The following is a 23,143-nucleotide window of genomic DNA, read 5'->3' on the forward strand; positions in this document are numbered from 1 at the left end:
TGGAGTACAGTGGTGCAGTCTTGGCTGACTGCAAACTCCGCCTCCCAGGTTCAAGAAATTCTCCTGCCTCAGCCTCCTGAGTAGCTGGGATTACAGGTGCCTGCCACCACACCTGGCTAATTTTTGTATTTTTAGTAGAAATGGGGTTTCACCATGTTGGTCATGCTGGTCTTGAACTCCTGACCTCAAGATCTGCCTGCCTTGGACTCCCAAAGTGCTAGGATTACAGGCTTGAGCCACCTCGCCCGGCCAACAACCTCTTACCATAACCCAGGCATTCCTTTCTATTGATAATAACTCCTTAACCAATTGCTAATCAGAAAATGTTTAAATCTACCTGTAACTCGCAAGCCTCCACTTTGAGTTGTCCTGCCTTTCTGGACTGAACCAATGGATATCTTAAATGTATTGGATTGATGTCTCATGTCTCCCTAAAATGTGTAAAATCAACTGTGCCCCGACCACCTGAGGCACATGTTCTCACAGTCTCCTGAGGGCTGTGTCATGGGCCATGGTCACTCATATTTGGCTCAGAATAAATCTCTTCAAATATTTTACAGAGCTTGACTCTTTTCATGGACAGAAGGAATCGGGCATTGGCATGTGGCATGTTGTGGTATTCCCCCACCTGCCTTCCTGATTATGAGTCTTTTTTTTTTTTTTTTTTTTGTTCTGCCCAGGCTGGAATGCAGTGGTGCAATCTCCGTTCACTGCAACTTCTGCCCCCTGGGCTCAAGTGATCTTCCCACCTTAGCCTCCTGAATAGTTGGGACTACAAGTGCAAGCCATCACACTGGCTAATTTTTATATTTTTAGTAGAGATTTCACCACACTGGCCAGGCTGGTCTCAAACTCCTGACCCCAAGCCATCTGTCAGCCTCAGCTTCCCAAAGTGCTGGGATTACAGGCATGAGCCACTGCACCTGGCCTGATTGTGAGTCTTAAGACACCCCCCAGAGAGAAATGGTCCTTCCCTATTCTCAGAGGACATCATGCAGCTTTCATAAAAACCCAAGAGGTATAACAATCAAGACAGTTGCAGGTGGGCAAAACAAACAAACCCCAAGAGGACAGGGTGTGGGGAGCTTCTGGATAGCTGACCACGTGGGGGTTCCTGAAGGGTGTCACACCCAGGGAGGGCATGGAAGCTCCCACTCCTTCCACACCATACTTCACCCTATTTATCTCTTCATCTGTATCTTTTGTGATGTTCTGGGGTTTTTTTATTTGTTTTTTTGTTTTTGAGATAGTTTCACTCCTGTTACCCAGGCTGGAGTGCAATGACGTGATCTCGGCTCACTGCAACCTCCACCTCTTGGGTTCAAGCGATTCTCCTGCCTCACCCTCGCCAGTAGCTGGGATTACAACCATATGCCACTATGCCTGGCTAATTTTGTAATTTTAGTAGAGACAGGGTTCCTCCACGTTAAGTCATGCTGGTCTTGAACTCCCAGCCTCAGGTGATTTGCCCATCTCAGCCTCCCAAAGTGCTGGGATTACAGGTGCGAGCCATCGCGCCTGACTTAGAATGTACTTTTAATAAACAGATAAACCTAAGTGTTTCTCTGAGTTCTGTGAGCCACTCCAGCAAATTAATTGAATTAATTTCAGTTAAACAGGGAGTAGTGAGAACCCCCATGTGAAGCTGGTTGGTCAGAAGTTCTGGAGGCTTGGACTTGTGACTGGTGTCTAGGGTGAGGGAAAGCACTGGGGACTGAGCCCTCAACCTGTGGGATCTGACATTATTACAGGTAGATGGTATCAGAATTGAATTAGAGGACACCCACTTGGTGACCACTGCTTGGTGCGTGGGGAAGGGGGAGCCTCCTCACAGAAGTCTTCTGTGTTGATAGTGGTAGTTGTTGTGGTGTGAGAGTAGAGGAAACATACAATTTGAGAGTTTTTCTGTTCTACCGGTGATCAATAAAAGTAAGCTCTTCTTTTTTTTGAATCTTACTCTGTCACCCAGGCTGGAATACAGTGGTGTGGTCTCAGCTCACCACAACCTCCACCTCCCAGGTTCAAGCAATTCTCCTGCCTTCAGCTTCCCAAGTAGCTGGGATTACAGGCAGGTGCCTCCACACCTGGCTAATTTTTATATTTTTAGTAGAGACAGGCTTTCATATATTGGTCAGGCTGGTCTCGAACTTGAGCTCAAGTGATCCACCTGCCTCAGCCTCTCAAAGTGTTGGGATTATAGGCCTGAGCCACCATGCCCAGCCTGTAAGCTCTTTCCTATCCATCAGATTTATTGCTTTCATCTTCCTTTTCTCATTGCCTGTCCAGTTTATCTGTTCCTGCCTTTTGCCACCTTCTGAATCTCTGTCTTCAGGGAGCAATGTCCGTCTTGGTCACTAGCAATGTCCATCTTGGTCACTACCAAGGCTCCATCTTAATCATCCTTCTCCTTCCCTCCTCCACCCAGATGGATCCTATATTTTGAAATACTTTGTCTACCACATACCAAGCCCTCATAACGAGTAGCTATGTCTCTCTTGCAGGCTGTTGGGAATATTGGGAATAGCTTATGCACCCAATTCAGGAAGCCCAAGGTGGCCCATGGGCTCATTGGCTATACTGCAGCCCTGTAGCCATATAGAGATGACAGAGGTGGGCCTCCTCTGCCCGCCCCTTACCTGGTAGGAGCCATGAGGAGGGATGTAGTAAGTATCTCCAGGAGCCAGGTAGTAATGGTCCTCCTCAATTTCCTTACAGTAGAAAGTGGACAGAAGTGACAGCAGGAGACGCCTGTCTTTGTCATCAGTCACTCTGCCTCCGTAATTACATTCCCCTGGGGACAACCAACAGAAGGAGAGGTTGAGCCCAGGGAAGGTCATTGTGACCTTGGTTTTTAATGTAAAACAGGGCATTCTTCCGGCCAGAGATCTCTGCTGGGACACAGTGATAGGGACAGGAAGCAGGGAAATGCTGGGCAGAAGATGGCGGGTCCCCTGCAAGGACCCCGCTCTCAAGCTGAAAAGCCTGAAACTGCAGCCCAAAGTGAGAACTTACATCAGTTTTTCCACTTGAATGTTGCCTTTTCCAAAACCGTCCATGATCTTCCCTCTCCCCCCACCATCCCATGCCCATCAAAACCCCAGGCTCAGCCAGCAGAGACAGAGAGAAGCAGCTGGACATCAGAGAGAAGCAGCTTGACTTCAAGGGAACAGCTTGACAGTATAACTTCGGAGATGAATCCGGCCAGAGATGGCTGGACTTCAGGAGATTACCTTCCTGCTCCATCCCCTTTTCAGCTCCCTTTCCCTCTAAGAGTCACTTTCATTGGCAATAAAAGTTTACCATATTCAATTCGTTTGTGCAACCTCATTCCTCTTGGACACCGCACAAGAGCTCGGGTGCCCTGAGTGCAGGTGCAAAAGGCTGTCACACTGACTTGCCACTGGGCAGTTGACACTTAAGTTGTCTGTGGACAGCAGAGCTAAAAAAGTACTGTAACTCTTCCTTTGGGTGACAGAGGGAGACCCTGTCTCAAAAAAAAGAAAAGAAAAGAAAAGAAAAAAAGGGCAAAAAAGAAAAGAAAAAAGACATTGAAAGAGAGAAAGACTATATTCATACAACTTTTATTATAGTATATTGAATTTACTCTAACTATTGTTGATAATCTCTCGCTGTGTCTAATTTATAAACTAAACTTTATCATAGGTATGTATGTATAGGATAAAACATAGTATGTATAGGGTTTGGTAAAATCCACAGTTTCAGGCATCCACTGGGGGTCTTGGAATACATCCCTGATGGATAAAGGCGGACTAGTATATATGTTGAGATGGTGGCAGTAATAGTGGGTGGAGCCTTTGCTAACTGTGCCCCTGATAGAGAATTACAATGAGCAAAGACCCTTGCCAATTCATGCTGGAAATGTAAAGTGGGCAAGAAATGGATCTATGATGTCTTTTACACCTTTGAAGTTTGAGGATTGTTTGTTATCTCAGCCTAACTAGCCTATCCTGACTGGTACAGTTGGAAAGTGACTACTCTCAAGCTGGCTGGCTTATTACCGGCAGGCAGTTGGTTTCTGACTTGCAAGCAGTTCTGTACACAGACCATATCCCAGGACAATCATGCACTCATTCTATGGTCTGAAGAGGAACCCTGGGATGTGCTTCTGTGTGGCCTGGAACTGTGAGAATATGGCTTACTTCTATTTATTATTATTATTATTTTTAGAGACAGGGGTCTTGCTGTTTTGCCCAGGCTGGTCTCGAACCCCTGGATACAAGTAATCCTTCAGCTTTAGCCTCCTGAGTAGCTGGGACTACAAGTGCAAGCCACTGTGTCCACCTCCAGGCACACCTTCTTTGGAGATGTTCTTCCACTGAACTGAGATCCACTGTATTCGTGCTGTGTGTGTCATTTGGGGCTTTGTTTTAGGGAACACTATACTCAGTTAAGATCAGTGTGACCTTCTGGCATTGAACTTAATCACTCTAAAGCTCAGTCTCTCAATCTTGGCACACTGTTTTTTTGAGATGGAGTTTTGCTCTTGTTGCCCAGGCTGGAGTGCAATGGGACGATCTCGGCTCACCGCAACATCTGCCTCCTGGGGTTCAAGCGATTCTCCTGCCTCAGCCTCCCCAGTAGCTGGGATTACAGGCACCTGCCACCACGCCCGGCTAATTTTCGTATTTTTAGTAGAGATTTTCTCCATGTTGGTCAGGCTCGTCTTGAAATCCCAACCTCAGATGATCCACCCGTCTCCGCCTCCCAAAGTGCTGGGATTACAGGCATGAGCCTCTGCGACCTTGGCACTCTTAACACATTGAACTGGATAGTTTTGTGTTGTAGCAACCACCCCGTACATCACAGAATGTTCAGCAGCATCCCTAGCCTCCACTAATACAACTGCCAGTAGCATACACTATGACAACCAAAAGCATCTCCAGACGTTGCCAAATAGCCCCTGGGGGCCAAAATCACCCACAGTTGAGAACCACTCCTTTAAGCCCCTGTCTTCCCAGCTGTAAAATGGGGTTACTAACATGGAGCTCATAAGATTAACGTGAAGACTCAATGCATTAATCACATATATACAGTGCCTGCCATGTGCCTGGGGAAGGGATTCTCACAAACTCTTTAACATACGGAGCTGAAGAGGGAATTGTGTGTGATCTTAATGTCCCAGTTCTTTAATTAAGCTGCGTTTTGACCTTCAGCATGATATTCCATTCATTTAGCACATGCCTATTTTTATCCCTATCTCTGGGACTACATGGCATATTCCTTGAAGTTAGTGGTCATGTTTCTTTGGTTGTGTGTGTGTGTTTTAAGAGATAGGGTCTTGCTCTGTCACCCAGACTGGAGTGCAGGTGTGATCATAGCTCACTGACACCTTAACCTCCTGGGCTCTTCCTCCTGTCTCAGCCTCCTGAGGAGTAGCTGGGACTATAGGCGCCCACCACCATGCCTGGCTAATTTTTGTATTTTTAGTAGTGACGGGGTTTCAACATGTTGGTCAGGCTGCTGCGGCCTCCCAAAATGCTGGGATTACAGGCGTGAGCCACTGCGCCAAGCTGGCCTGTATCATTTTTAAAAATTGTTCTACTTTTGGATACCATGAGTCACTCAAGGGTAAAGATTCTATCTTAATTTTCTTTTTGTTTCCTTGCAATATGTAGCATGATGACAAGCATTAGTAAGAACTCGATGTTTATGGAGTGAGGGAGGGAGTAAATAAGTGAATGGAAATGGGAGCAGAACAGCAGGAGGGTGGAACATGATACTGGAGGTTTACAGTGGAAAAACTCCTCCCGTAAATACCTGTCAGGTAGGTCAGAGCTTCGAAGGGCACCTCCTTGTAGTCATTGAGAAACATCTGGATCTGCCACATACTAATCCTGAGGTCAGATTCATTGAATTCATAGGGAATATTCCACCCTGCATGTAGGAGAGCAGAAAGAGGCTTCAGTGCTGAGAGCTCTTAATTTCCATTCAGAGACTGAGCTGGGGGAGTTAAGCATCATTATGTATCAAGAGCCTCTTTCAGGCCCATGAATATCAAGCAATGGGGCCAACTATTAGCCTGGACATTTACCGCCAACGGGGGAGCCATTCTGCCTGAGAAAACATCCATTCCAAAATCAATTTCCTTACGTACCTCCCCATTTGTTAAGGAAGATGTTAACATCCTGGGATTTGTGGAATGAGAATTATTCAGCCTGGCAGGAATACAGCAGTAACGCATGGAGCTCCAAAAATAACACTGAGGCACGGCTAGACAGCAGGAGCTATGACTGGGCAACAGAGCCACGTTGGTTCTGAGAATTCCCCTCCTGGAGCTCATGGGAAAACTGAATGGCCAGCCTTAAAGAAATGAGTGCCTGTATTTCCAAGGGTATAATGATAAATGCCCACTGGGGGGCCAAACAAGTGACATACATGTGTAAACCAGGAATGGTGCAGGATACAAGTTTCTATGAGCAGGAAACTTGTGCTCATTAGAGAAGATGTTTTTGTTTGTTTATTTGTTTGTCTGTTTTTTTGAGACAGAGTCTTGCTCTGTCCCCCAAGCCGGAGTGCAGTGGCGTGATCCTGGCTCACTGCTTTGCCTCCTGGGTTCAAGTGATTCTCCTGCCCCAGCCTCCCAAGTAGCTAGGATTACAGGCACATGCCACCAGTCCCAGCTAGTTTATGTACTTTTAGTAGAGACGGGGATTTGCCATGTTGGCCAGGCTGTTCTCGAACTCCTGACCTCAAGTGATCCACCTGCCTCAGCCTCCCAAAGTGCTGGGATTACAGATGTGAGCCACCATGGCAGGTCTCAATAGAGATGTTTAATTTCCTTCCAAACACTCACTTTCAAATTAGAAATATAACAAAATAATAAAATTCATGTGCCAGCAAACAAAGCATGACTGGCAGGTGGTTGCAAGCCAAACAGTTGCATGGCTTTTTATTTTTTTTTTTGAGACAGGATCTTGTTCTGTTGCCTAGTCTGGAGTGGTATGATCTCGGTTCACTGCAGCCTCAAACTCTCAGGCTCAAGTGATCCTCCCAGCTCAGCCTCCCAAGTAGTTGGGACTATAGGCACGAGCTACCATGTCAGGCTAATTTATTTATCTATATTAATTAATTTTTTTTTCAGACAGCATCTCATTTTGTCATCCAGGATGGAGTGCAGTGGCACAATCTCAGCTCACTGCAGCCTCGACCTCCTCACCTCAAGCAATCCTCCCACCTCAGCCTCCCAAAGTACTGAGATTACAGGCTTCAGCCATTGTGCTCAGCATGACTGGTTTAGTTCACTTAGTGTAATGTTCTCAGGTTTATCCACGTTGTGGTGTATGTCAGAATTTTCTTCCTCTTTAAGGTTGATTAATATTTAGGAGTTCTAGACCAGGGTCTAGAACATGGTGAAACCCTGTCTCTACTAAAAATATAAAAATTAGCTGGGTGTGGTGGCACACTTGTAGTTCTAGCTACTTGGGAGGCTGAGGTGGGAGGATCGCTTGAACCTGAGAGGTGGAGGTTGCAATGAGCCAAGATCACACCACTGCACTGTAGCCTGGGTGACAGAGTGAGACCCTGTCTCGAAAAAAAAAAATTCCAATCTATGAATATGCAACATTTTGCTTATACATTAATCTACCTGTAGACCCCCCCCCTTTTTTTTTTTTGAGACAAGGTCTTGCTCTGTTGCCCAGGCTGGAGTGCGGTGGTGTGATCTTGCCTTACTACAAACTCCACCTGCTCGGTTGAAGTAATTCTCATGCCTCAGCCTCCCAAATAGTTGGGATTATAGGCGGGCACCACCATGCCCGGCTAATTTTTGTGTTTTTAGTAGAGATGGGGTTTTACCATGTTACCCAGGCTGGTCTCGAACTCCTGGCCTCAAGATATCTGCCTGCCTTGGCCTCGCTAAGTGCTGGGATTAAAGGCACAAGCCACCAAGTCCAGCCAGGTTGCCAGATTTAGCAAATAAAAATACAGTGAAAGTTTGATCTTAGTTAAATAATAAATCATTTAGTATAAGTATGTCCCAAATATTGCATGGAAATTACTTACACTGTATTTTACTGGCAACCCTATCTGAGCACAAGCTTAAACACACGCCTGGAAACACACTTGTATCTGTCTGGCATCCTTTCCCGCAGGTCATTACTTACCTAGGGGGCCAAAGTTTCTCCTCTCTTGAACAATGGCATGGAAGAAGCAAAGCCCAAACAACAGCTTTTGCCACATCACCGCCTTTGCACAGCTTTGGAAGAACACAGGATCTGAGATGGGGTCATTGAGGTAGGAGCGCAAAAGGTTGGCCCGGAGCCCTTTGGGGGGCTCATTGGTCATTTTGATTCCATTCTGGAGAATGCTGACTGGAAACTTCTCTGTTGGATAGCTGGTTAGCCAGAGTCTGGAAGAACAACACACCCAACTTTTTAGAGCAATGCCTTAAGTTATAATGAAAAACAATAACAAAAAATAGTAGCTATGATTTACTAAATGCTACCAGAGCCAAAATCATGCTGAGCATTTAATATATGTCCTTTTATTTCCCTTAAGCTTCACAGCCACCCAATGAAGAGGGATTTATTTACTACCCTCATTTACCAGTGAGGAAACAGAGGCATGGCAAGGTCAGGTGGGTTTTTCAAGGACACATCACTTGGCAGTAGCTGAACCAGGATGTGGACTCAGGGCTCTCTGACTCCAAAGCTTGTACTCTTTCTTTCTTTTTTTTTTTTTAATATAGAGATGGAGTCCCACTAGGTTGCTGGGCTCAAGCCATCCTCCCACCTCACCATCCCAAAATGCTGGGATTACAGGCATGAGTCCCTATGCCTGGCCCGAAAGCTGCTTTCTCCCTACAACCAGAGTTGAATAGTTACAAGAAACAATATGACCACAAACCCTAAAATATCCACTATTGGCCCTTTACAGAAAAAGTGTGCTGATGCCTGTCATATAGGAAATGGCATTTGAAATGGGCCTTGAAAAATAGGGAGAAGTTCTTTTTTTAAAATGCAAGTTTATGCCCACAAAAAAAGGGAAACATATGTAACAGTATTTAGAAGAAGCTAGAATTGGTAATTTCACTACCTATAGGTTAACATCTTGGCAATATTGCATCCAAGACTCTTTTTTTTTTTTTCATTTTTATTGTTTTTATTTTATTCTTATTTTTTTCAGACAGGGTCTCATTCTGTCACCCAGGCTGGAGTGCAGTGGTGCAATCACTGCTCACTGCAGCCTCGACTTCTTGGGCTCAGGTGATTCTCCCACTTCAGCCTCCCACGTTGCTGGGACTACAAATGTGTGCCACCACGCCCAGCTAATTTTTTCTATTTTTAGTAGAGATGGGGTTTTGCCATGTTCCCCAAGCTGGCCTTGAACTCCTGGGTTCAAGCAATTTACCTGTCTCAGCCTCTCAAGATGCTGAGACACCACTATGCCCAGCTAATTTTTATATTTTTAGTAGAGACAGCGTTTTGCCATGTTGGCCAGGCTGGTCTCGAACACCTGACCTCAGGTGATCCACCCACCTCCGCCTCCCAAAGTGCTGGGATTACAGGGATGAGCCACCCTGCCAGGCCTAGACTGAGAGTTTCTAAGGGGCAGAACTGTGTCTTGATGATCTTCCCAGCCACCAGCCTGACATCTGGAGGTTGGGTCCCAGAGAAGGCAGTAGTGGGACAGCATCTCACCTGAATTTGTCATTGGTGTCCTCAGGAACAATCACCTCCTCACAAATCTTCTCCAGTGTAGGCATCCAGCTTGTGGCCAGATGGCAATTCTGCAAGACCACCCAGGTCCCATCTTTGATAGCATTGTTGATCATTTTGACAGCAATAGGGCCTTGGCCTTGGCCAAGGGAGATGGTCTGTGTTCTGGTACCTCCCATTCCAAGATCATCAGCAAACTTCAGCAGGCCTGAGACCAGGAAGAAAGGAGACTTTTAAAAGAGGAGAGGCCAGCTAAAAGTAACAGAGTAGCCATATTAGCAATAACAACATGGCTCAGTGTGGTGGCTCACCACACCACACCAAGGTGTTGTGTAATCCCAACACTTTGGGAGGCTGAGGTGGGAGGATTACTTGAGCTCAGGAGTTCAAGACCAGCCTGGGCAACACAGTGAGACCTTGTCTCCATTTAAAACATACACACATACACACACACACACCCACACGCATCCAATTCCGGCTGGGCATGGTGGCTCATGCCTGCAGTCCCAGCACTTTCGGAGGTGGAGGTGGAGGCGGGTAGATCACAAGGTCAGGAGTTCGAGACCAGCCTGGCCACTACAGTGACACCCGTCTCTACTAAAAATACAAAAATTAGCCAGGCATGGTGGTGCTGCACCTGTAGTCCCAGCTACTCAGGCAGGAGAATCGCTTGAACCTGGGAGGCAGAGGTTGCAGTGAGCTGAGATTGTGCCATTGCACTCCAGCTTAGGCAACAAGAGCAAAACTCAGTCTCAAAAAAAAAAAAAGAGTTAAAATTTGATCCAGACTGGTGACCCCCCACCCAGCCCCCATGGGGCACCACTGTTTGCACATGCAAAGTTGTTCTGTAGGGACACTCCCAAAACCCAAAGTATATGAGACTCCCGNACACTCCCAAAACCCAAAGTATATGAGACTCCCGCAAAACAAAACAAATTTGCTGATGGTGAACTCACAATTCAAAAAAAAAAAAAACAAAACACGAGGCAGTACATCACAATGAGGGACAGGCAGCACACAAAAAAATCAGGGTTAATATTCTAACGGTTACATGTGGTCTCTGAGACAAGCTGCATTGTGTCCCTAGCAAAATTCATACGTTGAAGTCCTAATTCTAGGTACCTAGAATGTAACTGTTCAGTAGTTGGAAATAGGGTCTTTGCAGAAGCGAAATTAAAATGACGTCATTAGGGTGAGCCTTAATTCAATATGACTGATATCCTTATAAGAAGAAGAGATGAGGACAAACAGAGAGAAAACCCTGTGCAGACATAGGAGAAGATGATCATCAACAAGCCAAGCAGAGAGGCCTCTGAAGAAACAAACCCTGTCAACAGCTCGATTTCAAACTTCATTCTTTGAGAATTGTGAGAAAATACTTTTTTTTTTTTTTGAGACAGAGTTTTGCTCTTGTTGCACAGGCTAGAGTGCAATGTCGTGATCTCGACTCATTGCAACCTCCTCCTCCCAGGTTCAAGCAATTCTCCTGCCTCAGCCTCGCGAGTGGCTGGGATTACAGGCATGCACCACCATGCCCAGCTAATTTTGTATTTTTGGTAGAGATGGGGTTTCTTCATGTTGGTCAGGCTGATCTCGAGCTCCTGATCTCAGGTGGTCCACACACCTTGGCCTCCCAAAGTGCTGGGATTATAGGCAAGAGCCACTGTGCCTGGCCAAATTTCTGTTTTTTAAGCCACTCAGTCCATGGTACTTTATTATGGTAGCCCTAGCAGACTAATATTGTCCTTTTTTTAAAAGACCATAAAAGAAACATATCCGCCGAGTTTGTAATCCCAGCACTTTGGGAGGCTGAGGCAGGCAGATTACTTGAGCCCAGGAGTTCAAGACCAGCCTGTTGGCGAAACCTCATTTCTACAAAAAATACAAAAAAATTATCAGGGTGGGTGGCACACGCCTGTGGTTCCAGCTACTTGGGAGGCTGAGGCACAAGGATCACTTCAGCCTGGAAGTTGGAGAATTGCAGTGAGCTGAGATGGTGCCACCGCACTGGAGCCTGGGCAACAGAGGGAAACTCTGTCTCGAAAAAAGAAAGAAAGGAAGAATGGAAGAAAGGAAGGAAGGAAGGATAGAAGAGAGAGAGAAAGAAAGAAAGGAAGGAAGAAAGGAAGCAAGCAAGGAAGGAAGGATAGAAGAGAGAGAAAGAAAGGAAGGAAGGAAGAAAGGAAGCAAGCAAGGAAGGAAGGATAGAAGAGAGAGAGAAAGAAAGGAAGGAAAAAAGGAAGGAAGGAAGGAAAGAAAGGAAGGAAGGAAGGAAGGAAATGAATGAATCATATCTAGAAATAAGTAATAACAAAATTCGGAATTCTATTAAAAATATGTATGGATTTGAAGCAAAACAAATAAAACTTCTAGAAGTGGAAAGCACAGTCATTGTGAAGACAAAAACACAAAGTGCTGATTAAAAAAGCAGATCAGATAACACCAAAAAGAGAATTAGAGGACAATAAGGTCTATAATTTATGATCCATGCGGTAGTAATAAGCACCTCTAGCATGCAGGTTGTGGTTTCTAAATATCATTGTCTATTGGTCAGATATTAACATATGTAAAAACTAAAAATTAATTTAAAAAAGTAGTCTGGACATGGTGGCTCACACCTGTAATCTCAGCACTTTGGTAATCCCAGCACTTTGGGAGGCTGAGGTGGAAGGATTGCTTGAGCCCAGGTGTTGGAGGCCAGCCTGGGCAATGTAGTGAGACCCTATCTCTACTAAAAATTAAAAAATTTAACCAGGTTGTGGGGGCGGGGAATTTAACCAGGTGTGGTGGTGTGTGCCTGTGGTCCCAGCTACTGGGGAGGCTGAGATAGGGGGAGATTGCCTGTGCCCAAGAGGCTCAGTGGGCCAAGATCATACCACTATACTCCAGCTTGGGTGACAGGGCAAGACCCTGTCTCAAAAAAAAAAAAAAAAATTCCACTGTCTGCTGGAAGAACCAAGGCTCCCTTGAGAAATATTTGTTTCCAGGTCTGGGATAGGAAATGTACAAGATACTCCTGGAATATATGATAGTTCTAGAAGGCAAGGAAGCTATTAACATCAAAACCTACTAAGACTATGTGAAAAAGACAAAGGCAGAAAGGTGCTCCCATAAGCCACAGATGGAACAATGAGTATCAAAAAGAAGAAAGAGGCTGGGTGCAGTGGCTCACACTTGTAATCCCAGCACTTTGGGACGCCGAGGCGGGTGGATCACTGGAGTTCGGGAGTTTAAGACCAGTCTGACCAACATGGAAAAGCCCTATCTCTACAAAAAATTAGCCAGGCATGGTGGCACATGCCTGTAATCCCAGCTACATGGGAGGCTGAGGCAAGAGAATAGCTTTAACCAGGGAGGCAGAGGTTTCAGTGAGCCGAGATCGAGATCGTGTCGTTGCACTCCAGCCTGGGCAACAAGAGTGAAACTCCGTCTTAAAAAAAAAAAAGAAGAAGAAGAAAGATGGCAGTGGAGTAAAACACCACCATATTTAAAGTATCCAATATATTAATCTCCAGGCATTCATAATGGCAACAGAAAATTCTTATTGGTTCATTTTGGAGGCTATTACAATACCATCTCAACATTCTGAATGCTGATAAATAAAGAATCAAGCATCTCTTTTGCCTGACATGCTTGAACTATATTAAGAGTAAACAAAAGAGTTGACAAAGGAAAAAAATTTTTTGAGATGGAGCTTTGAACTGCTGGGTTCAAGTGATCCTCCCATCACAGCCTCCTGAGTTGCTGGGACTACAGGTGCATACCATCACATGTACACATCCAGAAATTCTTCATAGAAGGTTTTTGGCTAATAAATGTGTAAGGAAGGACAGAATTAAAATATCATCATTGGCCAGGCATGGTGGCTTATGCTGGTAATCCCAGAACTTTGAGAGGCTGAGGTAGGTGGATCACTTGAAGTCAGGAGTTTAAGACCAGCCTGACCAACATAATGAAACCTCATCTCTACTAAAAATACAAAAATTAGGCAGGCCTGGTGTTGGGCACCTGTAAGTCCCAGGTATTTGGGAGGCTGAGGCACGAGAAACACTTGAACCCGGGAGACAGAGGTTGCAGTGACCTGAGATCATGCCACTGCACTCCCACCTGGGTGTCAGAGCAAGACTGTCTAAAAAAAAAAATCATTGTGCAGCCCCTAATGAAATAATGGATCTTGGTAATGACTTTCAAAGGCCACTAAAACTATCAAAGTTAGTGGTTCTCAACACTGGCTGCACATTGGAATTACTGGAAAAGCTCCTTAAAACAAAATGCATGGGCCTCACCCCTAAGATTTTAATTTAATTGGTCAACGGTGTGGCCCATGCATTGAGAGCATTATTTAAACTCCCCAGTTGATTCCAATGTGTAGCCATGATTGAGAACCATCACGTTAGGTGAAAGGCTGGTGGGAAACTTTATAAGCGAGTGAGTGAGGAAATGGAGAGCTGGCTTACACTGACAATACCTGAGTCTCTTTGATCTTTTTCAGAAGAGACAGCCAGACAGTATGGATCTCCTGACATGTGGCATTAGAAGGGACACAGTGTCTGTGAAGTTTCCGGTGGAATCATCCGAGCTGAATCTCACCAAGCTTCTATTTTGTTCTTTTTTTTCGGGAGTGGGCAGGGTCTTGCTCTGTCACCTAGACTGGAGTACAGTGCTGTGATCATAGCTCATTGCAGCCTCGACCTCCCGAGGCTAAAGGGATTCTCCTGCCTCCACCTCCCAAGTAGCTGGGACTACAGGCATGTGCCACCATTCCCAGCTAATTTTTAAAATGTTTTATAGCTATGGAGGTCTCACTATGTTGCCCAGGCTGGTCTCAAACCCCTGGACTCAAGCAGTCCTCCCAACTCAGTCTCCCAAAGTGCTGGGATTACACGCATAAGCCACCTCACCTGAACTCTCACAAGATTTTTAAGAAAAAAACTTCAAATGAATGATCAAGATATAAAAGTGGGCGCTTTCTGCATTTCTAGTTTCTCTTAAAAAATCAGATGATCTGGCAGTTCTGGGCTTACATTCCCAAACCACCCAATTTGTGGGTGCCGAATAGCAGCTGACCTCTACAGGTGGAAAAAAGAAGAGTTCTGTGGCTCCACCTCAACCTGTGGACCATTTGGCCTTCAAAACCATCTGAACTTGAACCCCTGCTGTAAGGGACAGGTTACTGATATCCATCCACACACTCTGAGCTTTCTACGTCTCTCCCACAACACTCTGTCCTTACCTGCCATTGGGTCTGCACCTGGAGATAACACAAAAATCAAAGGTGCGCAGCTGCTGGAATCATTGTAGGATCCCTGGAGATCGAATGTAGGGGCTTCAATGTACAGCTTTCCCATGTGTTCAGCAATGAACTCCTGGACCGCTGGCACCATTTTGTCAGGCCGCAAACATCGGAGGATCACCATCTTCTCCAATCCTTGAGTAAACTTCCAAGACCCAGGGAGTTGCTCCTCGTGGGGCCAGGCTGAGTCATAGATGAGCTTCCATTCATCCAGGTTCTGTTGCAAATGCTCCATCAGGCCGTGCAGTTTGGGTAAGGCAGATGCACGGACAACCTCTGCCCATGCCTTTTCAGACAGCCATTTGGGAGCTGGGTTGGGGTAGGGGTTATCCAGTGCAACGCCTCCAGTGAGAAGGAAGTACCACACCTCCTCTGTAATTTCCTTCTTCTGTTTCAAGATGCCAATGGTCAGGAGGAGAGAGAAGAGTAGCTTGTCCTTCTCAAACAGAGAACGGCACACGTTGTTGTAGATGCTCAGGGTGAAATGGTCAATGATGTACTGGATGCGCAGATTCAGCTCTTCGCTCTTCGCGCTATGGGCCAGGGAATGCATGTAGAGATTTATGAACCAAGTCAGGGAGTACTGGTACATTGGCTCGATGTTGGCCAGGTCCGAGATACAAAAGAAGATGGTGGCAGAGTGCACAGCCACTGGCTTGTAGCCCATCCGAGTCTCATCAATCTGCGTTTCTGTCACGGAAGCAACTTTCTGTTTCTCAGAGATCTCTTCAGATAGCACTTTGGAGGAGGACAGAACTTTGATGGCGGTTTCATCCTCCAGGATGTTACCCTCGGACACGGAGAGGACCTCCAAGATCTTATCTTCAATTTCCTTGAGATGCTTCTTGTTCCTGGCGCTCTCCACAATCAACTGGTTCTTTTTCTCTTCCAGCTCTGGCTTCTCTTTCGCAGCCACGATGCCAAGGAGTTGATCTTGGAGACCCAAGGGGGTGATCATGAAGTTGAGGAGACAGACTTTCACGGCGACTTCTGGGAGGTAATGTGGGTTCCTCAAACGGGTTGTGATGTATAACTTAAAATCCCTGGAGTATTCTATGATGTTTTCACCCAGCCTCATGTACTCAACCCCTTGCTGTTTGAACGTGGCCTTGAGCAAGATAGGTTCGATAAAAGCATCCAGCTCTTCCCCAACGTTTTCCAGCAAGACAGGGGTGCCTAACTGCAGCGCGTTTTCCAGCATCCTCATGTAGTTGCTGTCAGAGAACTTGATGACAGCCAGTTTATTCGCCTTCTCCACGTTCTTAATCCATTTATTGGCCTGTCCCTGAGGGTCAATCATTAAGGCCCAGCGTCTGGAATTGGACACAATGATGCCATTGTCGATGGAGAAGGAGTCAACGGGAAGCCCAGCAATCTGCCAGGCACGGATTTTGATGGGATCCCCTAACGTTTGGCTAAGACTGAAGTCACTGGAGCCGGGGATGACCTTGTCCTTACATTCGGCCAACCACTGATTTTGGCACTGGACCCGATAATCCACTGTAAAAGCGCCCAGGTAAGCCATGGTTCCTGAGGACAGCAACACATCACCCGTCAGATTAGTATAGCGAATCCCCAGCTGCCGGGCGGCTTCGGTCCATCTGTCCTTCTCTCCCCCAAGACCACTGATCAGTTTCTCTGCCCTGACCAGCTTTTGGGAGCAGATTTCAATGTTTTCCTCCAAGGCCTTTTTCTTGGTGTTCATCTCTTCAAAGTCATCATTCAGGGCCTGAAGCCGGTCTATCACCAGCTTCAGCTCTGCTCGTTTCTGGTTCAGCTTCTGCATCTGTGCATCCAGCTTCCCCTCTGCCTCCCTCAGTCGCTCCCGTTTGGGAGCCACCACCTTGGCCACACGATCGTACACCTCCATGGCCCTCACCCACTTGCACAGACCCTCACAGGCCGATGACACATTTTTAATGACAGCCGGCTGGAATTCTGGGTGATTGATAAACCTTTCCCGGATCCGCTTCATGGTCAGTGGGGGGATGTTGTCTTTGTCATATGTCTTAAGACTCTCCAAGAACTTCAGATCCCCAAGAATCTTTTTGGATACCCCCCAGTAATCTTCTATCATTTTGCCTATTTGGAACAAGAAACAAGGATAATGTATTAAGACATTCTGGCCAAGATTTAAAATTCTGCAGTGGCTACTGCTCGCGTTTGAGAAAAAACAAAAGCAAAAACATGGTCTGGGAGGCCCAGCCAACCTCACCAACCTCATCTCTGCCTCATTCTCTAAACTTGGGTTACAAAGAAGCTTCCTTCAATTCCTCATGACCCCAAGTGCTTCCTACCATGAGCCCTTTGCCTATACTGTAAAAGGCATCTAGCTGGGTTTTATTTATTCATGTAGAGACAGAGTCTTGAGCTGTCACCCAGGCTGGACTGCAATGGCACAATCTCAGCTCACTGCAACCTCCACCTCCTGGGTTCAAGCGATCCTCCTGCCTCAGCCTCCCAAGGCGCTGGGACTACAGGCATATGCCATCATGCCTGGCTAGTTTTTGTATTTTTAGTAGAGATGGCATTTCACCGTCCGGGCTGGTCTTGAACTTCTGACTTCACGGGATCCACCCGCCTCAGCTTCCCAAAGTGCTGAGATTACAGGCGTGAGCCACTGCACCTGGCCAATGTTTGTGTTTTTATAGAGATGAGGTTTTGTCATGTTGACCAGGCTGGAGGCCTTGCCTTAAAAGCCATTGCCATCGAGGTTTCCCTAGACTTCTCTGACAAGGGGGACCCCTTGCCCCCTGCACCAGCATTTTCCTTCATCTAACTTGCTAGAAAGTCCGTTCCCTTTATAGCACTTATCGCAACCTATAAGTTTTCAGTTATTTTCTACCACCTACCTTTCCCTCAAAGAGGTAACCTTCTGCTGTTTTCCAGAAGCTGGAACACTGCCTGATACTTAGCTGTCATTCTTACTATTCATTCATGGGTTGAATGAATAGTACCCCATTATCTTATTCATGGATGGAAAGGACAACAGGAGCAGCAGCCCATGGGGATGGGTATCGCATATTCTTTCCTAGTCTGGGAGGTGGGTTGGATGGAGCCCAATTAGTCCTCCCTGTGATGAATGGTGTGAGTGAGGCAAAGGTCTCGTGAAAATGAAGGAGGCTGGGAGAAGCAGCTTGCAGGCTTCCACTGATACAGAAGACTACCTGTGGCCTGCCCAGACACAAAGCCAGGCCCTTATTCCTCTTAGCACCCATTGTGCTGTCTAACAACTAATCAAGTGAGTCCTGATCCCATCCCGAAACAATGCTCCTTCTGTTGACACAATGGGAAAAATTTGGGAAGCTTTTTGGCTCATGGTACTTGCCAAGCTCAGGCTCATCAAAAAAGTTATACTCTGAGACATCACATTGAGTACAGCAGGTCAAATGTGTCCCATTCCTAATTACAAGCACAGCAACCAGCCAAATATTTTCCATGAAGCTTTTTGTTGGCATTCTAGAAAATGATCTGCTTCATTTAAATTCAAGGTTCCCCGAACTAACTCAATTGCTCTTTTGCTCCATCTCAATATACTCACTGAGTTCCATGGGTTGGGTGAATAATAGGCATAATTTGCTTTAGTTTTAATTTAATGATGGGTTCTGTGCTGATCATCAATGATCCAAGATGAGAAGTGACATTCATGACCTGGCTGTGCTTTGTGTATCTCAGCAGGTCTCAACCCCAGATGCAGGGGGAGCTTTAAAAAAAAAAAATCCTAATGCTCAGGCCACATTTCAGACCAATGGAATGAGACTCTCGAGGAGTGAGGCATGGATTCCTGCATTTTATTTTTTTTGAGATGGAGTTTCATTCTTGTTGCCCAGGCTGGAGTGCAGTGGCGCGGTCACGGCTCACTGCAACCTCTGCGTCCTGGGTTCAAGCAATTCTGCCTCAGTCTCTTGAGTAGCCGGGATTTACAGGCACATACCACCATGCCCAGCTAATTTTTTTTTTTTTTTGTAATTTTAGTAGAGACGGGGTTTCACCTTGTTGGCCAGGCCAATCTCAAACTCCTGACCTCTGGTGATCTGCCCGTCTTGGCCTCCCAAAGTGCTGGGATTATAGGCAATGAGCCACCACGGCTGGCCAACTTCTGTATTCTTTAAGCTCTCCAGGTGATTCTAGAGTGCAGCCAGGGTGCAGAAGTACTGCTAGCTCATCTTTGCTCAAGGCTAACTTATTATTAGCAGCCTCAGCTGCTTCCCTAAAGGGTGCTCTCCTAAAGGCCGCTCCTTGCTTGGCTATACCTTGCTTTGCATCTGCTTTATGTGATTTTAGGCCTGACACCTGCTGGATAAGAGGGAAGGCTAAGCAATGGGAAGCAGGAGCTGGAAGGTCTCAAATGAGGGACCAGGGATTTCATTTTTGAGACAGGGTCTTACTCTGTCATACAAGCTAAAGGGCAGTGGCAGGATCATGGCTCACTGCAGCCTCAACCTCCCAGGCTCAAGCGATCTTCCCTTCTCAGCCTCCTGAGTAGCTGGGACTGCAGACGTGTGTCAGCACGCCTGGCTACATTTTGTATTTTTTTGTAGAGGCAGGGTTTTGTCAGGTTGTCAAGGCTGGTCTCAAACTCCTGGGCTCAAGCGATTCACCCACTTCGGCCTCCCAAAGTACTGGGATTACAGGTGTGTGCCACCGTGCCTGGCTGGGATTAGAGTAGAGATTTCTAACATTTCAGAAAGAATGAAGGAATAGCTAGACCATTCACTGGATGGGAGGACTCAAAGGCAGAAAACAGAACTGGAGGTGGTTTTAAAAGTCATTGTTCAGGCCGGGTGTAGTGGCTCATGCCTGAAATTCCAGCACTTTGGGAGGCTAAGGTGGGTGGATCACCTGATGAGGTCAGGAGTTCAAGACCAGCCTGACCAACATAGTGAAACCCCGTCTCTATTAAAGTATAAAATTAGCCGGGCATGGTGGCATGCGCCTATAATCCCAGCTACTTGGGAGGCTGAAGCAGGAGAATCGCTTGAACCAGAGAGGTGGAGGTTGCAGTGATCAAAGATCACGCCATTGCACTCCAGCTTGGGCAATAAGAGCAAAACTCCGTCTAAAAAAAAAAACAGTCATTGTTCAGCTCTAACTCATCTTAATGCGAAGTCTTACATCTAATTCAAATTGGAAGGAGAATGAATATTCACCTGTAAATGTTTCTGGGTTTATTCCTCCCTCCCCTATTCCTTTCTCCCTATTTCTAATTCTCTGTATCCTCCTTTTTCTCTTTCTTTATTCACCTGTCCCTCTCTCTCTCTTTCTCCCCCTCCAGTTCCATCTGTGCCTTTCTTTGCCCTTGTCTCCTGCCCATGTCTCTCCCTCTGATCTTTCATTCCCCGATCCTGCTCCACCCCTCCCCTCCCTTCCCTAATTCTTCCTCTCTGTCTTCGTGAGTGTTTTTTGTCTCCCTGTCTCTGTCTCTCTTCTTTTTTTTTTTTTTTTGAGATGGAGTTTCGCTCTTGTTACCCAGGCGGAGTGCAATGGCACAATCTCGGCTCACCACAACCTCCGCCTCCTGGGCTCAGGCAATTCTCCTGCCTCAGCCTCCTGAGTAGCTGGGATTACAGGCACGTGCCACCATGCCCAGCTGATTTTTTATATTTTTAGTAGAGACGGGGTTTCACCATGTCGACCAGGATGGTCTCGGTCTCTTGACCTCGTGATCCACCTGCCTCGGCCTCCCAAAGTGCTGGGATTACAGGCTTGAGCCACTACGCCTGGCCCTGTCTCTCTTCTATCTAGTCTCTTTTCTTCCCACTCCGTCTCTCTTTCTGTATCTCTCTTTGTATCTCTGTCTCTCTCTTTGTATCTCTGTGTCTCTCTTTGTATCTCTGGCACTCCAGTGTCTCCGCGTCTCTCTGTCTCCATTTCTCTGTCGCTCTCTGCATATTTCTCTCTCAGTCTCTATATCTACCTGTTTCTCTGCCCTCATGTCTTATTCGCTCCTGTATGTCTGCATCTCACTTGTGCATGCAAGTCTCTCCCCATCTCCTCTCTCTCTCTTTCTCTTTCTCTCTCTGTGTTTCCCTGTCTCTCCCGATTTCCTTCTCTCCTGGTCCCCTGTCCCTTTGGGTGTGTATCTCTGTGCATGACTGCATGCATGTCTGCATGTGCGTGCATGTGTGTACAGGTGTCTGGGTCTCCGTTTATTTCTGTCTCTTCTCTCTGTTTCTTTCTTTGCCTCTGTCTCATTCTTTTCCTTTACCTGTCTCTTTCTCTGCTTCTCTCTCTGTTTCTCTCTCGGTCACCCACACATGACTCTGTTTGCTCCACACTAGGCCTTTTGTCCACCTGACCTTCATTTTTGTAATGACTTGCAGGCAGAGGTCTTGACTAAGCTCAGCTCCACCTACAGATACCTGCATTTTCCCAACTGACTGAGAGGGCAGAGGCTGCTGAAGAAGCAAGAGAGAGGCCTTGGGTGCACACGCACACCCTGGCTCCTTTCGTAATTCCTCCGAACTCAGTGATCTTGCCTGCATACTTGGGGCTGACCTGGGGATGCAGTGGGGTGCTGGCACCTCACTGCCAGGAAAGAGCAGCCTGTGCAGGCATCTGGGTAGGGTGGGGTGGGGCTGGGGTTTTGGTGAATTGGAACACACAGGGGCAGCATCTATGTAATACCACCTGGCCAACATAGCAAAACCCTGTCACTACTAAAAATACAAAAATTAGCTGGGCATGGTACTGGGCACCTGTAATCCCAGCTACTCATGAGGCTAAGGTAGGAGAATCACTTGAACCTTGGAAGCAGAGTTTGCAATAAGTTGAGATCGCACCACTGCACTCCAGCCTGGCCAATAAGAGTGAAACTCCATCTCAAACAAATAAAACCAAACTCATGAATGAGTTGCAAATTCATGCACCTCAGGGGCCAGGCCAGTGAGTGTGGGAAGTGGGTGGGGCTGGGGCTTTGGTGAATTGTAACACAAAGGAGCAGCATTTATTTAATACCACTGGTGAGTGTAACCCGGAGTGCAGCTCCGATGTTGCCAGGATGCCTGAGTTTTCCAAAGAAAAGCTGAAAATTCAGAATTGTTATTTGAAATCTCCTATTTTTGGGGGGAGGGCAGGGAGGTGGGTGTTACCGGAGCCACTGGGGTCTGGCTTCCTCTCTGGCTTCATCCCTTTCATGACGCAGATGCTCTCCATGACCAGCTTGACAGGGCCTGGTGGGTTCTGCATCGACTTCACCAGCGAGATGTCGGACGGGTTCAGGGTGTCCAGAGCAGCAAGCGCAGCCTCGAGTGCAGGCATCGCCTCGGCCAGGTCCCCCTCACATTCGTCCTGTGGGCAGCGGAAGGACAAAGGGGATGAGTGCCCAGGGCCCTGCACACTGGGGGCGAGGCAGAGCTCCACTCCTACATGAGGCAGAGGAAACAGAAAGAGGCACTTCCTCTTCCTCTTCCGGATCCCCTTTAAGATGGTGCCTGCTCCTGGAGCTGGACAGGGACTCTGACCGTTAACCAGCAGCCAGAACATATGCATGGCCTTTTGAGGCTGTGGTCTGGATGTCCCGAACATCTGAGCATTCAACTTGTTTGATTTTTTGGCCGGGCACTGTGGCTTATACCTGTAATTCCAGCACTTTGGGAGGCCGAGGTGGGTGGATCACCTGAGGTCAGGAATTCAAGATCAGCCTGGCCAACATGGCAAAACACTGTCTCTACTAAAAATATAAAAATTAGCTGAGTGCGGTGGTATACACCTGTAATCCCAGCCACTTGGGAGGCTGAGGTAGAAGAATCTCTTGAACCCTGGAGGTGGAGGTTGTAGTGAGCCAAGATCGGGCCATTGCACCCACACCTGGCCAATAAGAGCAAAACTTCGTCTCAAACCTCCCCCCGCAAAAAAAAAAAAAAAACTCACATAGGCACTGTTACCACATTTGTTTCTATGCTAAAAACATTATAATAATTTTAAATGGCCTGTGAGTCTTAGCATGAAAAGAGCAACCGGATTGTCTGAGAGGTATGGAGTTCAGTGCAATGTGACGAAATGTAATCAGATCACAGTAATTTTGGTATCATTGATCATCCTCATTAGAGGGAAAAGAAATAATTGGAAAGAATTTGATGCTTATGAATCAAGTGTTGGTGACCTAATTCTTGCTCTTCCAGTCTCTTCGTCTTCCCAGTATGGATTTCTTTCCCTTTTTTTTTTTCTTTTT

General features: G+C 46.6%; 1 protein-coding gene across 7 annotated transcripts in view; it reads right to left on the minus strand.

The window, feature by feature from the left end:
- The window catches only part of DNAH3 (dynein axonemal heavy chain 3), a 237,164-nt gene that overhangs the window by 40,098 nt on the left and 173,923 nt on the right, over nucleotides 1-23,143 (minus strand). For all 7 annotated transcript variants that reach the window (XM_037740562.1, XM_017534343.1, XM_037740566.1 and 4 more), the window contains 6 exons: nucleotides 22,062-22,260; nucleotides 14,911-17,052; nucleotides 9,660-9,885; nucleotides 8,124-8,368; nucleotides 5,779-5,895; nucleotides 2,637-2,791 (listed from right to left, as the gene is read on the minus strand). In XM_037740562.1, coding sequence (XP_037596490.1) covers nucleotides 2,637-2,791; nucleotides 5,779-5,895; nucleotides 8,124-8,368; nucleotides 9,660-9,885; nucleotides 14,911-17,052; nucleotides 22,062-22,260 — 3,084 coding nt within the window. The remainder of the gene's footprint in view (nucleotides 1-2,636; nucleotides 2,792-5,778; nucleotides 5,896-8,123; nucleotides 8,369-9,659; nucleotides 9,886-14,910; nucleotides 17,053-22,061; nucleotides 22,261-23,143) is intronic.

This window comes from Cebus imitator, unplaced genomic scaffold (genome assembly GCF_001604975.1).
Source record: "Cebus imitator isolate Cc_AM_T3 unplaced genomic scaffold, Cebus_imitator-1.0 Scaffold85, whole genome shotgun sequence".
In the NCBI taxonomy this organism is placed as follows: Eukaryota; Metazoa; Chordata; class Mammalia; order Primates; family Cebidae; genus Cebus; species Cebus imitator.